Source organism: Caretta caretta, chromosome 2 (genome assembly GCF_965140235.1).
Source record: "Caretta caretta isolate rCarCar2 chromosome 2, rCarCar1.hap1, whole genome shotgun sequence".
In the NCBI taxonomy this organism is placed as follows: domain Eukaryota; kingdom Metazoa; phylum Chordata; order Testudines; family Cheloniidae; genus Caretta; species Caretta caretta.
In genome coordinates this window covers 56,877,522-56,889,647 of record NC_134207.1, presented here as the reverse complement: position 1 = coordinate 56,889,647, position 12,126 = coordinate 56,877,522, and the positions used below count along the sequence as shown (strand labels likewise).

The window sequence follows — 12,126 nt, the reverse complement described above, 5'->3', positions numbered from 1 at the left end:
GCCTGTATAAGGAACATTCTGTTTAATTTAGCTCAACATGCTGGACATGGGATACACATTGAAGGGCTGGGTCCTCAATGTTTTGGGCTAACCTTAGCAAATTGGCCATTCTTGGCTGAGGGCTATAAACATGTAAAGATGGGCACAGACACACACTGCCATGGTTGTTGGTTATGGAGGGACTTTATGTTCTTTATGCCAGATTCTGCCCTGCAGTTTGTACCTTACCAGAATTACAGTTTCTTACCCATGTATTATTTTAAACACCCAAATCATGTCTGCCAATATTGGTGTGGGGGGGGGGGCAGTCAGTGCATCAGCTCTCTAGGCGGCAGCTGCTTTGGGTTTTCCACATATTCTAGGCATTGGGCTAGATTGGGGCTTTCACGCCAGAGCCCTGGGTAGGGGGTGGCAGGTGCAGTGATGCACTGTCCATGAGTGCAGCACAAGCCCCCACAATCTGATCCCACTTTTTTTTTTTTTTTGCCCCCCTCCACCCCTTCTCTTCCTAGTCCTGCATCTCTGCCCCTCCCCCGCCCGCCCCTGCGTTTCCTCCCCGGTGCGGCCAGGGCGCAGGTACCGATGCCGTGCGAGGGCAGCGGCTGTCACGGAGCATGCTCCGAGCGCCGGCGCACGCTCCGTAGCAGCCGGGGAGCCCGGTCCGCTGGGGAGCCGGTTCTGAGTCCGCTCAGCCCCTGGCATCGATGGCGCGGCAGGAGGATGGCGCGGCAGCGGGCAGCGTGCTCCTGGCTGACTGCAAGGCAGAGGCTAAGTTAATACTGTACCACTGGACCCACTCGTTCTGCTCCCAAAAGGTGAGTGCCTGGTTGCTTTCGGGGGTGCCAGCAGGGATCAGCACCTGGACAGATCCCTCGCGTCTTTGCTGCCCCGTCTGGGGCGTGGCGGCGGCAGCCGCAGCTCAGTGGCCTTCTTGCCTTGCAGGTCCCAATCTGGATGGTTAGGCGTGGGCAGAGGGAAGTAGCGCTGTTGCCTAGATCTGGAGAGGGAGGAGGAAGGGATGGTGAGGGGCAAGGCCACAAAGCTTTCTTTTTAGGCCCTGAAAGGCTTGCAAGGCCTCCAGGGGACTGTGATCATTTCGAAATGCAGAATCCCCAAATCTAGCACTGGAGGCAGCGGGGAGGAGGCCTACGAGGAAGGATGACTAGGGGCTTTAAAACGGAAATATAACACTCCTTGAGTTGTTAAAATGTAACAGATAATTTTGAATGGCACTTCCATAGTCTGTAAATATAACAAGAGGACATGAGCATATACATCTATTTTGTGTTCTAATTCAGAAGACGTTTTGATACTTTTTAGCAAAGGGCTGTTTCTCACCTTTATTGCAAATGGTTCAGTTGCCAAAGCAAACAATTATGGTATAATAAAATATGGATTATTCTTGTAATGGAGAAGCTTTCACACCAAGTACATACACAAGAGAAGCACCAAAAAGAGGACAGGTATTTAGAAATTTGGCCACCCTTTTTACATTTATTCAAAGGGGGAGAGCTCTCCAGCCAGCAGATCTTTAGCCAGGCTTTTTGAATATTAACCTGATCCTTAATAAGTCATGTCCAATGTAGTATGTTAATATTTTATTGTAACTTTGTCTTAATAAAAAATTCCAAAAAAGTATGCCTCAGTTCCAGTTATGTATACAGAACATATTCGAGAGTATATGGGAAAGGAATTTAGACATCACCAAAACTATAGCACCAGGTTTTAAGATATTTAAAAAAAATTTTTTTGTGTTGTTAATTCACTTACATTTTATCAACTGTTTCTAGGAATACCTGTCATTCAGGTAATAGCCACCAACTATTTTATGCTAATGATAAATGTGTTGAAAGAAGAGTTTTAGGCAATTACAATTATTCTTTGTTTGTTTATTTATTTATTTATTTATTTGTATTACAGTAGCACTTAAGGATCCCAACTGAGATTAGGACTCAGTTGCATTAGGAACTGTACATAGTCCATACCTACAGAGAACACAATTTAAATAGACAAAGGATGTGAAAGAAGACAGACAGGTGAAGAGATTTGCTAAGGTCACACAGCAGATCAGTGGCACAGCTGGGAATAGACCCCAGTACTCCAGACTCCCACTGAAACACATTGCCCCTCTAATTGAACAGTGTATCAGTTTATCCCTGGCAAATAGCTTAATCAAGTAATTCTTGCAATATTTTTCAGGTGCGCTTAGTGATTGCTGAAAAAGCACTGAAGTGTGAAGAACATGATGTAAGTTTACCCCTGAGTGAACACAATGAACCTTGGTTTATGCGTTTAAACTCATCTGGAGAAGTGCCTGTCCTTATCCATGGGGAAAACATTATTTGTGAGGCCACACAGATTATTGATTATCTTGAAGAGACATTCATGGATGGTAATGAAATTTTTTTTAGATTATGTGATTTTTAATGCAGTACTTATGTGTCGCTGTATAGAGTTTTGTTCATTTCCATAAAAAGTTTCGCATTCCCCAAGCAAACGGATTGCATTGAAAATACTTTAACATCTATTTGGCAAGATAATGGATATCTGATCACTTATCCTGCTAGCCCATACAGGTCAGAAATATGATAATACTTTGCTGTACTAATTGTGTAGCAGGGACTAATATGAAATAATAGTCTCACAGAAGGATGCAAAACATTTTCAATTTTTGGAAAAAACCTCTCACACAAAAATGGTGTAGTTTCCTGGATAATTCCAGAATAATCTTTTTTTTAATTATACCCTGTAAAGGAGAGAGAATAGTGAGTGTGTGTGCGTGCATGTGTGCACACGAATAAATGGAGTAAGGAGATAGAAGTGGGAAGAGTAAATCTATGGTAATAAGAAAGGAATAGTGGCATACCTTGACATTTCACAACACTTGTCATTACTAGGAAATAGGCAGGATCAATTTTTAAAGAAAACTTTTTTTTTTTTTGGCTTATGCACAGAAACTGTATTTCTTGGAGTGAGGAGAAGACGCAACCTTTTGTATTGGTGCTCTCTAGTTAGGGTTCTGATACGCTATGTGCCTAACTGGCAAATGTAATTTCAAGGATAAAATTCTGCAGTGGACTTTAGAGATTCCCATAGCAGTAAGAACATGTCACTATTAGCAGTTCAACACCTGCTGAATTAATTGCTAGCTGCTTGCCTTTTGGTCAGATAATAATTGGAGGAAATAGAGAGCTGGGTAAAGCTGAGGGTGGCTACAATCTATGAATACAGTTATAAATGAACTGTTAATGCTGCTGTAAAACTCTTTAAAAACATATTTAAAATAATTAAATTTTATAATAGAGTTCTTGAATCACTGCAATATTTTCTTTTTAATGGGCCATAAGAGCTGTCTATTGTACTTCACTATGTAGTAACATTGCTTGAAATGTAAAAAATTGATTCTGCTGAAACTGCTTGACTATAATATGCTATGGAGCAGATTCTCTGCTCTGCTAAGGTCTCTTTAATCACGTGGTTAAGTACATTGCTGAAGAGGGATGGGATTACATGCTGAAAACTAAGCACACGGTTAAGTGTTTTGTTGAACTGGGCTCATGGTTGGGGAGGAGGGGGCGGGAATCATCCAGTAGTGAGGATTTCACTTGATAACCATGTCATCTGTGCTACACAGGGACAACTGAAGTACCATTAAGAACACTACTTTTATCATAATATCATTACATATATTATATAGCTCTTCTGATTTATTTTTAAAAATCTCCTAAATAAATGTATTTCAGAGAGGACACCAAGATTAATGCCAGAAGAAGGAAGCATGTATTACCCAAGGGTGCAACACTATAGAGAGCTCTTGGACTCCTTGCCTATGGATGCCTACACTCATGGCTGCATTTTACACCCAGAATTAACAGTGGATTCCATGATTCCAGCTTATGCGACAACTAGAATTCGCAGTATGTAGCCTGAACATAAACCCCAAAATATTGCCATTTAACAGATCTTTCTTACTTGGTTCTCAATATATTTTATATTTAAAGATCCCTGAGACCTGAATAAGAATGTAGTTTTAAAATTTGCTTAACACATAAACAACTCATACTCAGACATTGTTGATGGCAAATACGTTTGATAAACTGATGCCCTACAGTTAGGCACTTAAATAACTGGGAGCAACTGGGTGCTCAGCAGTTTTGAAAATCAGCTCACTTAATAAAGTAACATGATATGGATTTATTGGCCTAGTTTTAGGCACTAATTTTTTTAAAATATTGGCCTTTTTAAATGAACAGTAAAATTTTCAAAAATATGTAAGTTCTTATGAGGGCCTAGGCTTCTAAGTAATGTAGGCACATCTGAAAATTTTATCCAGTAACTCAAAACCAGGGATTTAGGAAACTTCAGTTCAATTCTCCCAATGTTGAGCATTCAGTCATAATGACAGGAAATACTGCTATCTATAATAGTTTTGTGGGCTGAAAGACGAGTACATTCATCAAGGTCTTTGTTTTAGAATGAACATGTCCTTTTCCATATTAGGCTGGTAACAACCCTTCCTCGCCCCCACACCCACAAAGTGCACTTTCTTTATAGTCTGAATTTGTTCAGCTTCAACTGCCAACCAGATAAAATATCTGAGCCATAGCTAGTATCTCTTGTGATCACAGCCCCATTGGACATCAGTAGAGCTATGAGCATACTACTGAGGGAAGAATCTAGCCCTATATGTGTCATTTTAACTTTAAAATCTTGATAATTTTAAAAGATATTTTGCTTAAAATTTTGAAAGATTTGAAAATGTGGAAAAATACTCCTTTTGGGAATATCTGTGGAGTTAATTCTGCTAACAACAGGAAAGGATAGCAATTCGATTTGTGCTTAAAATGCACAGACAGTAATGGCATTTGCAAAATTTTAATTTTTTTATCTCGCTGTTTTAGGTTATAAAACAATGTACATATTTTCCTGTAGGCTGCACGAATAGTGCCTGCACCAAACCATTGCAGTGAAGAAAATATATTCTTTGTAAATGTAGAAATGTACAATGGCAACAGAACTTCTATTAAAATAATGAACCCGACTGTCCTCTTTCTGAAACTAGTGTAATGAAGAGTAGCCTTACAAAGAGTGGAGTTTCTCTGATCTAAAACTTGCATGAGAGGAGAATTTGGCCCCATTTTTTGTAGGAGAAATACCTTTATATTCACACCTGGGGGCAAAAAAGGATAAGCAGCATGGGTTCATCTGACAAATTAAATTAATTTTTAAAGATCAATTTGTCCCAAAATCCTGGATCTGCACAATCCCACATTTTGGGAATCTTCAAAGCAGGATATGGGATGAAATCCTGGCCCCATTGAAGTCAATGGCAAAACTCTTATTGTCTTCAGTGGGGCCTGGATTTCACCTATTGATTTTTCCATTTAGACCAATTTCTGACTCCTAACATGTAGATTGTAAGGGTAGAGGGAACCATAGTAGTCATTTAGTCTGACTTCTGCATAACACAGGCCATAGGACTTCATTGACTTAAATTCTGCTTCGAGTCCAATACTGTGGTTGGACTAGAGCATATCTACCAGAAAAACATATAATGTTGATTTAAAAAATTCCAGTGATTGGAGAATCTACCACAGTCCTTGGTTATTCCAGTGGTTAATTACACTCTCTGTTAAAAATTGCACCTTATTTCTGGTTTGAATATGTCAAGCTTCAAGTTCCAGCCTCTGAATTTTGTTATAACTTTGCCTGCTAGATTAAAGAGCCTTTTGTTATCAAATTTGTGTTTCCCATGTAGGGTGCTTGTAGACTGTGATGGAATCACCCCATTTTCTTCTTTGATAAGCCAAATAGATTGAGCTCATTGTGTCCTTCACAACAAAGCATGTTTTCTAATCCTTTAATCATTCCTGTGGCTCTTTTCTGAACCCTCTTCAATTTTTCAACATCCATCTTGAAATATGGACACCAGAACTGGACACAGTACTCCAATGGCAATCTCACAAGTGCCAAATACAGATGTAATATAGGTTTCAGAGTAACAGCTGTGTTAGTCTGTATTCGCAAAAAGAAAAGGAGTACTTCTGGCACCTTAGAGACTAACCAATTTATTTGAGCATAAGCTTTCGTGAGCTACAGCTCACTTCATCAGATGCATGCTGTGGAAACTTCAGAAGACATTATATACACAGAGACCATGAAACAATACCTCCTCCCACTCCACTCTCCTGCTGGTAATAGCTTATCTAAAGTGATCACTCTCCTTACAATGTGTATGATAATCAAGTTGGGCCATTTCCAGCACAAATCCAGGTTTTCTCACCCCCCCCCCCTTTTTTTCCAAAAACCACACACACAAACTCACTCTCCTGCTGGTAATAGCTTATCCAAAGCAACCACTCTCCTTACAATGTGTATGAAAATCAAGGTGGGCCATTTCCAGCACAAATCCAGGTTTTCTCACCCCCCCCCCCCCGAAAAAAAAAAACCCACACACACAAACTCACGCTCCTGCTGGTAATAGCTTATCCAAAGTGACCACTCTCCCTACAATGTGCATGATAATCAAGGTGAGCCATTTCCAGCACAAATCCAGGTTTTCTCACCCTCCTCCCTCACACACAAACTCACTCTCCTGCTGGTAGTAGCTCATCCAAACTGACCACTCTCCTTACAATGTGTATGATAATCAAGGTGGGCCATTTCCAGCATAAATCCAAGTTTAACCAGAACGTCTGGGCGGGGGGGTAGGAAAAAACAGGGAAATAGGCTACCTTGCATAATGACTTAGCCACTCCCAGTCTCTATTTAAGCCTAAATTAATAGTATCCAATTTGCAAATGAATTCCAATTCAGCAGTTTCTCGCTGGAGTCTGGATTTGAAGTTTTTTTGTTGTAAGATAGCGACCTTCATGTCTGTAATTGCGTGACCAGAGAGATTGAAGTGTTTTCCGACGGGTTTATGAATGTTATAATTCTTGACATCTGATTTGTGTCCATTTATTCTTTTACGTAGAGACTGTCCAGTTTGACCAATGTACATGGCAGAGGGGCATTGCTGGCACATGATGGCATATATCACATTGGTGGATGTGCAGGTGAACGAGCCTCTGATAGTGTGGCTGATGTTATTAGGCCCTGTGATGGTGTCCCCTGAATAGATATGTGGGCTCAGTTGGCAACGGGCTTTGTTGCAAGGATAGGTTCCTGGGTTAGTGGTTCTGTTGTGTGGTATGTGGTTGTTGGTGAGTATTTGCTTCAGGTTGGGGGGCTGTCTGTAAGCAAGGACTGGCCTGTCTCCCAAGATTTGTGAGAGTGTTGGGTCATCCTTCAGGATAGGTTGTAGATCCTTAATAATGCATTGGAGGGGTTTTAGTTGGGGGCTGAAGGTGACGGCTAGTGGCGTTCTGTTATTTTCTTTGTTAGGCCTGTCCTGTAGTAGGTGACTTCTGGGAACTCTTCTGTCTCTATCAATCTGTTTCTTCACTTCCGCAGGTGGGTATTGTAGTTGTAAGAATGCTTGATAGAGATCTTGTAGGTGTTTGTCTCTGTCTGAGGGGTTGGAGCAAATGCGGTTGTATCGCAGAGCTTGGCTCTAGACGATGGATCGTGTGGTGTGGTCAGGGTGAAAGCTGGAGGCATATAGGTAGGAATAGTGGTCAGTAGGTTTCCGGTATAGGGTGGTGTTTATGTGACCATTGTTTATTAGCACTGTAGTGTCCAGGAAGTGGATCTCTTGTGTGGATTGGACCAGGCTGAGGTTGATGGTGGGAAAACCTGGATTTGTGCTGGAAATGACACAACTTGATTATCATACACATTGTAAAGAGAGTGGTCACTTTGGATGGGCTATTACCAGCAGGAGAGTGAGTTTGTGGGCGGGGGGGGGGGGGTGAGAAAACCTGGATTTGTGCTGGAAATGGCCCAACTTGATTATCATACACATTGTAAGGAGAGTGATCACTTTAGATAAGCTATTGCCAGCAGGAGAGTGGGGTGGGAGGAGGTATTGTTTCATGGTCTCTGTGTATAAGATGTAATATAGACTTTCTACTCAAGAGTTCCCCATTTATACATTCAAGGATTGCATTAGCTCTTATAGCTACAGCATTGCACTGTGAGCTCATGGTCAGTTGATTATCCACCATAACCACCGACTCTTTTTCAGCGTCAGTGCTTCCCAGAATAGAATCCCTCATCCAGTAAGTAGGGCCTCCAGTCTTTGTTTCTAGATGTTGGACTTTACATTTGGCCATATTGAAATGCATATTGTTTGCTTCATTGCTTGCCCCCAGTTTAGCAAATGACTCAGATCACTGTATATCACTTCTTCGTTATTTACAATTCTTCCAATCTTTGTGTCATGTGCAAACTTTATCAGTAACGCTTCTGTTTTCTTCCCAGTCATTGATACAAATATAAATAGCATAGGGCCAAGAAGCAGATCTTGGGACCTCACTAGTAACACAGACACGTAATGATAATTCCTCCTTTAAATTAAATTTGGAGACCTACAATTAGCCAGTTTTTAAGACATTTAATGTGTGCCATGTTCTCATTCAGAAACCACTTCTCATTTCTTCAGGCTGGTTAAAATGACATGTTTCTTTGCAATTTTGCACACCACTTACTTAATTTCTGTGGACTAAAACATGAATGTAGTGGGTGATTTTATATAATTCCTGTTTCTGTTTTATCAGGCCAAGTAGGTAACTTGTTGAAATAAGACTTTCACGGCTATTCAAAGTTGAAACAAAGAACATATAAAATAATGGGCCTTATTCTTCTCTTACAGCAATTTTACTTCAATTTAACTCCACAGATTTAGGCTTCATCTACTCTACAAAGTTTTGATGGCATAGCTGTTGGCTAGCAGTGTGAGAGAATCACACCTCCTAGTTGATACAGCTGTGCAGCAAAATTCCTGGTATAGATGCAGCTAAGCTGACTATGTTAGCATATCTAATGTTGTTCAGAGAGGTGGCTTAGCTGTGTTGGCAGAACTCCTTCTGTTGGGTTATACTACATCTCCACTAGGGGACTCTGTTGGCACAGCTCTACCAGCAAAACATTTGGATTGTAGACAAGGCCTCTAAAAGAGTTACACCTAATTTCCACTAGTGAATTTGAGAGGAGGCTCAGGCCCTATAAGTATTCTTCTGTGTTCAGTTTTTTATTACTGGAGATATGTGTTTAATAAAAACTTGCTTACTCTGAGCCTAACTTTTGACATTATGGGTCTGTGAGCTGGTGGAGTCTCTTCCAAGGTCCAAACAAACTACACACTTGTTTAAAAATGAAAAAGTTATTCCCTCTGTAATACAAATAAATAATGATAATGTCACTATAGGGTCTTCACTCACATTTCTTCTTCGCATTACACAAGCAGAACCTTTTGCTAGCCTATAGCAAATATACACCCTGCCCAACATTTTCAAAAGGAGCTGCTGATTTTAGGTGTCTCAAATTTTGACCAACTCAGAACACTTTGGGCCAGATTTTCAAAAGGTGCAGATAGACAAAGATCTTTAGATGCATAAATACCTGTAAAAATTTGGCCCTTTTTGCCTTGATTTTTTTAAGAACTGCTCAGTACTCAGAACACCGATCAAACTTAAAGGGAGCTGTGGGTGCTCCAGGCCCAGGTGTCCAAACTTGGGCACCCAGAAACTGCTCACACAAAATTAGAGACCACCTTTGAAAACTTGGTGGCAAATATTTTTCAGGAACAAAGTATAAGCATTTGCTGCGAAGATACAGCTGTTTACTACATTTGTTGCCATGTGCCATTTTCCTTCCCTCTTTGGTAATGAGTAACAAAGAAGTTGGGTTTACTGAAAGAACAAATGAATAGCTTCCCCAGTCCTTCATTCTTTCTCCCTGGAAGCAAGTGCCTGGTTTATAGAATTAATCACAAAATAGGGAGTAGAAAATGTTTTGGGGACGCTTGTTAATTCATCATACCACTACTCCAAACTGTGATATCTCTGAGCCACTTGACATGGAAACTTCATTCAGAAACCACTTCTCATTTAAAATGACATATGTTTTGTAGCAATTTTTAACTCTACTTACTCATTAATTTTTGTGGATGAAAACATGAATATAGTGGGTGATTTTATATAATTCCTGTTTGTGTTTTATTAGGCCAGATAGGTAACACAGAATCGGAACTAAAGAAGCTTGCCAAAGAAAATCCAGACCTCCAAGATGCTTATATAGCAAAACAGAAGCGCCTTAAGGTGAGTAAATTAATGGTATCCCACCGCTAAACTAATTGGTTGGTAATATTGGACTTCTCCTGGAATGATTCACCTGTCATTATCAGTGTGCTCATTCAGGGAGACAGCCCTGAAAAACGTTTAGCACTTCGTCTCCCATCCAGCAGAACACTTCAATACATGCTTAATTTAAAGAACCTTAATATGCCACTGACTTCAAAGTTAAGCCTGTACGTGAGTGCTTTGCTGGACTGAAGTGAGAGCACTCACCCCATTGCAAGATTAAGCACTCAGAGTATCTCCATGCTGGAAATAATTTTTTTCTGTTCTTTGAGTCGTTACTAATATGTGTATTGCCAATAGCTTCCACTTGGCTTTTAACAGTGATGGGAAAATGTGCACATTTTATGAATATGTACTATAATCCCAAAATGAATCTTCTTCTGAAAACGCTAACTATAATATATATGTATGATTGTTTAAAACTATAACCTATGTATATTTGCAGTCTAAGCTGCTGGACCATGATAATATAAAGTACCTGAAGAAAATACTTGATGAATTGGAAAAAGTTTTGGATCAGGTGGAGACTGAGTTACAAAGGAGAAATGAAGAAACACCAGGTAAGGGATTATTCCTGTTTAATTCTATTGACAGTTATGTTTAACACAATTGATTCATCCAGATAGCAGCATTTGTTCTGTATGATACTTTTGGTGTATCCTTTTTAATTTATAGCCATCTAACTGCACTGAGCCTGTCAAATATGGCTTTCAATACTAATTTAGTCTAATGCAATCTACTGTCATTAGGAGCATATATGAGCACTTCTAAGTGTGCTTTTGAGACCTTGATCACACATTTTCAGCATGATTAGCCACAACATTCCATACTGCTTTTAAAAAAACATTTCATAAATTGCTTGAGGTCCCAATTCAACATAACAAGTTCGTGCCTAACTTTAAACACGTCAGTAGGCCTCATGTGCTTAAAGTTAGGCATATGCTTAAATACCATGCTGAATTTAAACCGTTGTGATGGAGATAGGTACATAACTGACAGTCCTGGAGATTAAAGGCCTCTAGTCACAGAACAAAAACACTGCAGAACAGCGGCAGTGCAAGTTCCCTCACGCTTTTGTGCCACTATGTCCTAACCTTAGCCGATCCTTTTTAAAGAAAGCTCATTCTTTGTGGTAATCCAGATTCTGATCCAGCTCCCACAGAAATCAATGGGAGCCTCTCCTCTCACTTTACTGGGAGCTGGATCAAGCTCTCAATCCTTCACCCTTCTACTGAGACTACCAATAAGGATGCTAGTTGGTATTAACCGTGTTATGTAAGTGAACTCCTACTCACTGAGAACAGAACTCAGACAACTAGCTCACTTCACATAGACAGCAAATCAGAAGTCAGATGGTAACAGCTTTTAGTCTCTATCAATACAGGCCGGATTAAAACCAATGAATGGTACAATAGTGAATACATCTTTTGGCCAAATTCTGTACTGCCACAATGCCAGTGGAGTTACACGAGCAAAGAATTTCATCCCATTACCAAACCCTTGAGGATTCATCTATACCCTCTGGAATTTCATCCAGATGCTCTAGAGTTTCTTGCATTTGTAAATCATAATCAAGCCTAGAACTTTCTGGACTCCTTGTTGAAGAGTTACCCAAATTGATTAAAAAACTGAATTCAGAAATCTTAATATCATTCTAGTGCTGAGAATGAGCTGTTTAACCAAATACAAACATTTTTATGACTGTTTCTCGTGGTTTTTCTTTCTTGAGATTCACTTCCAATTTCCTCTGTCTCCAAACTCCCCCCACCCCCCACATCATGAATAGCAGCTCTAGTGATCAGATGATAACATTCCAGTGAACAAATGAGATGTACCAACACTACTTCGTGAGGTACTTTGTTTTCTCATAGAGATCTTTCAT

At 40.1% G+C, this 12,126-nt stretch overlaps 1 protein-coding gene across 6 annotated transcripts in view; it reads left to right on the top strand.

Annotated features, from left to right (window-relative positions):
- GDAP1 (ganglioside induced differentiation associated protein 1) overlaps positions 1–12,126 on the top strand; it is a 54,974-nt gene that overhangs the window by 34,822 nt on the left and 8,026 nt on the right. For 2 of the 6 annotated variants that reach the window (XM_048840998.2, XM_048840997.2), the window contains exons 2-6: positions 513–815; positions 2,200–2,392; positions 3,744–3,917; positions 10,108–10,202; positions 10,690–10,804. In XM_048840998.2, coding sequence (XP_048696955.1) covers positions 705–815; positions 2,200–2,392; positions 3,744–3,917; positions 10,108–10,202; positions 10,690–10,804 — 688 coding nt within the window. In that variant the 5' untranslated portion in view covers positions 513–704. Of the gene's footprint in view, positions 1–512; positions 816–2,199; positions 2,393–3,743; positions 3,918–10,107; positions 10,203–10,689; positions 10,805–12,126 lie in introns of those variants that run through there. The other 4 variants (XM_048841000.2, XM_048840999.2, XM_048841001.2 and 1 more) reach the window with 3 other exon arrangements.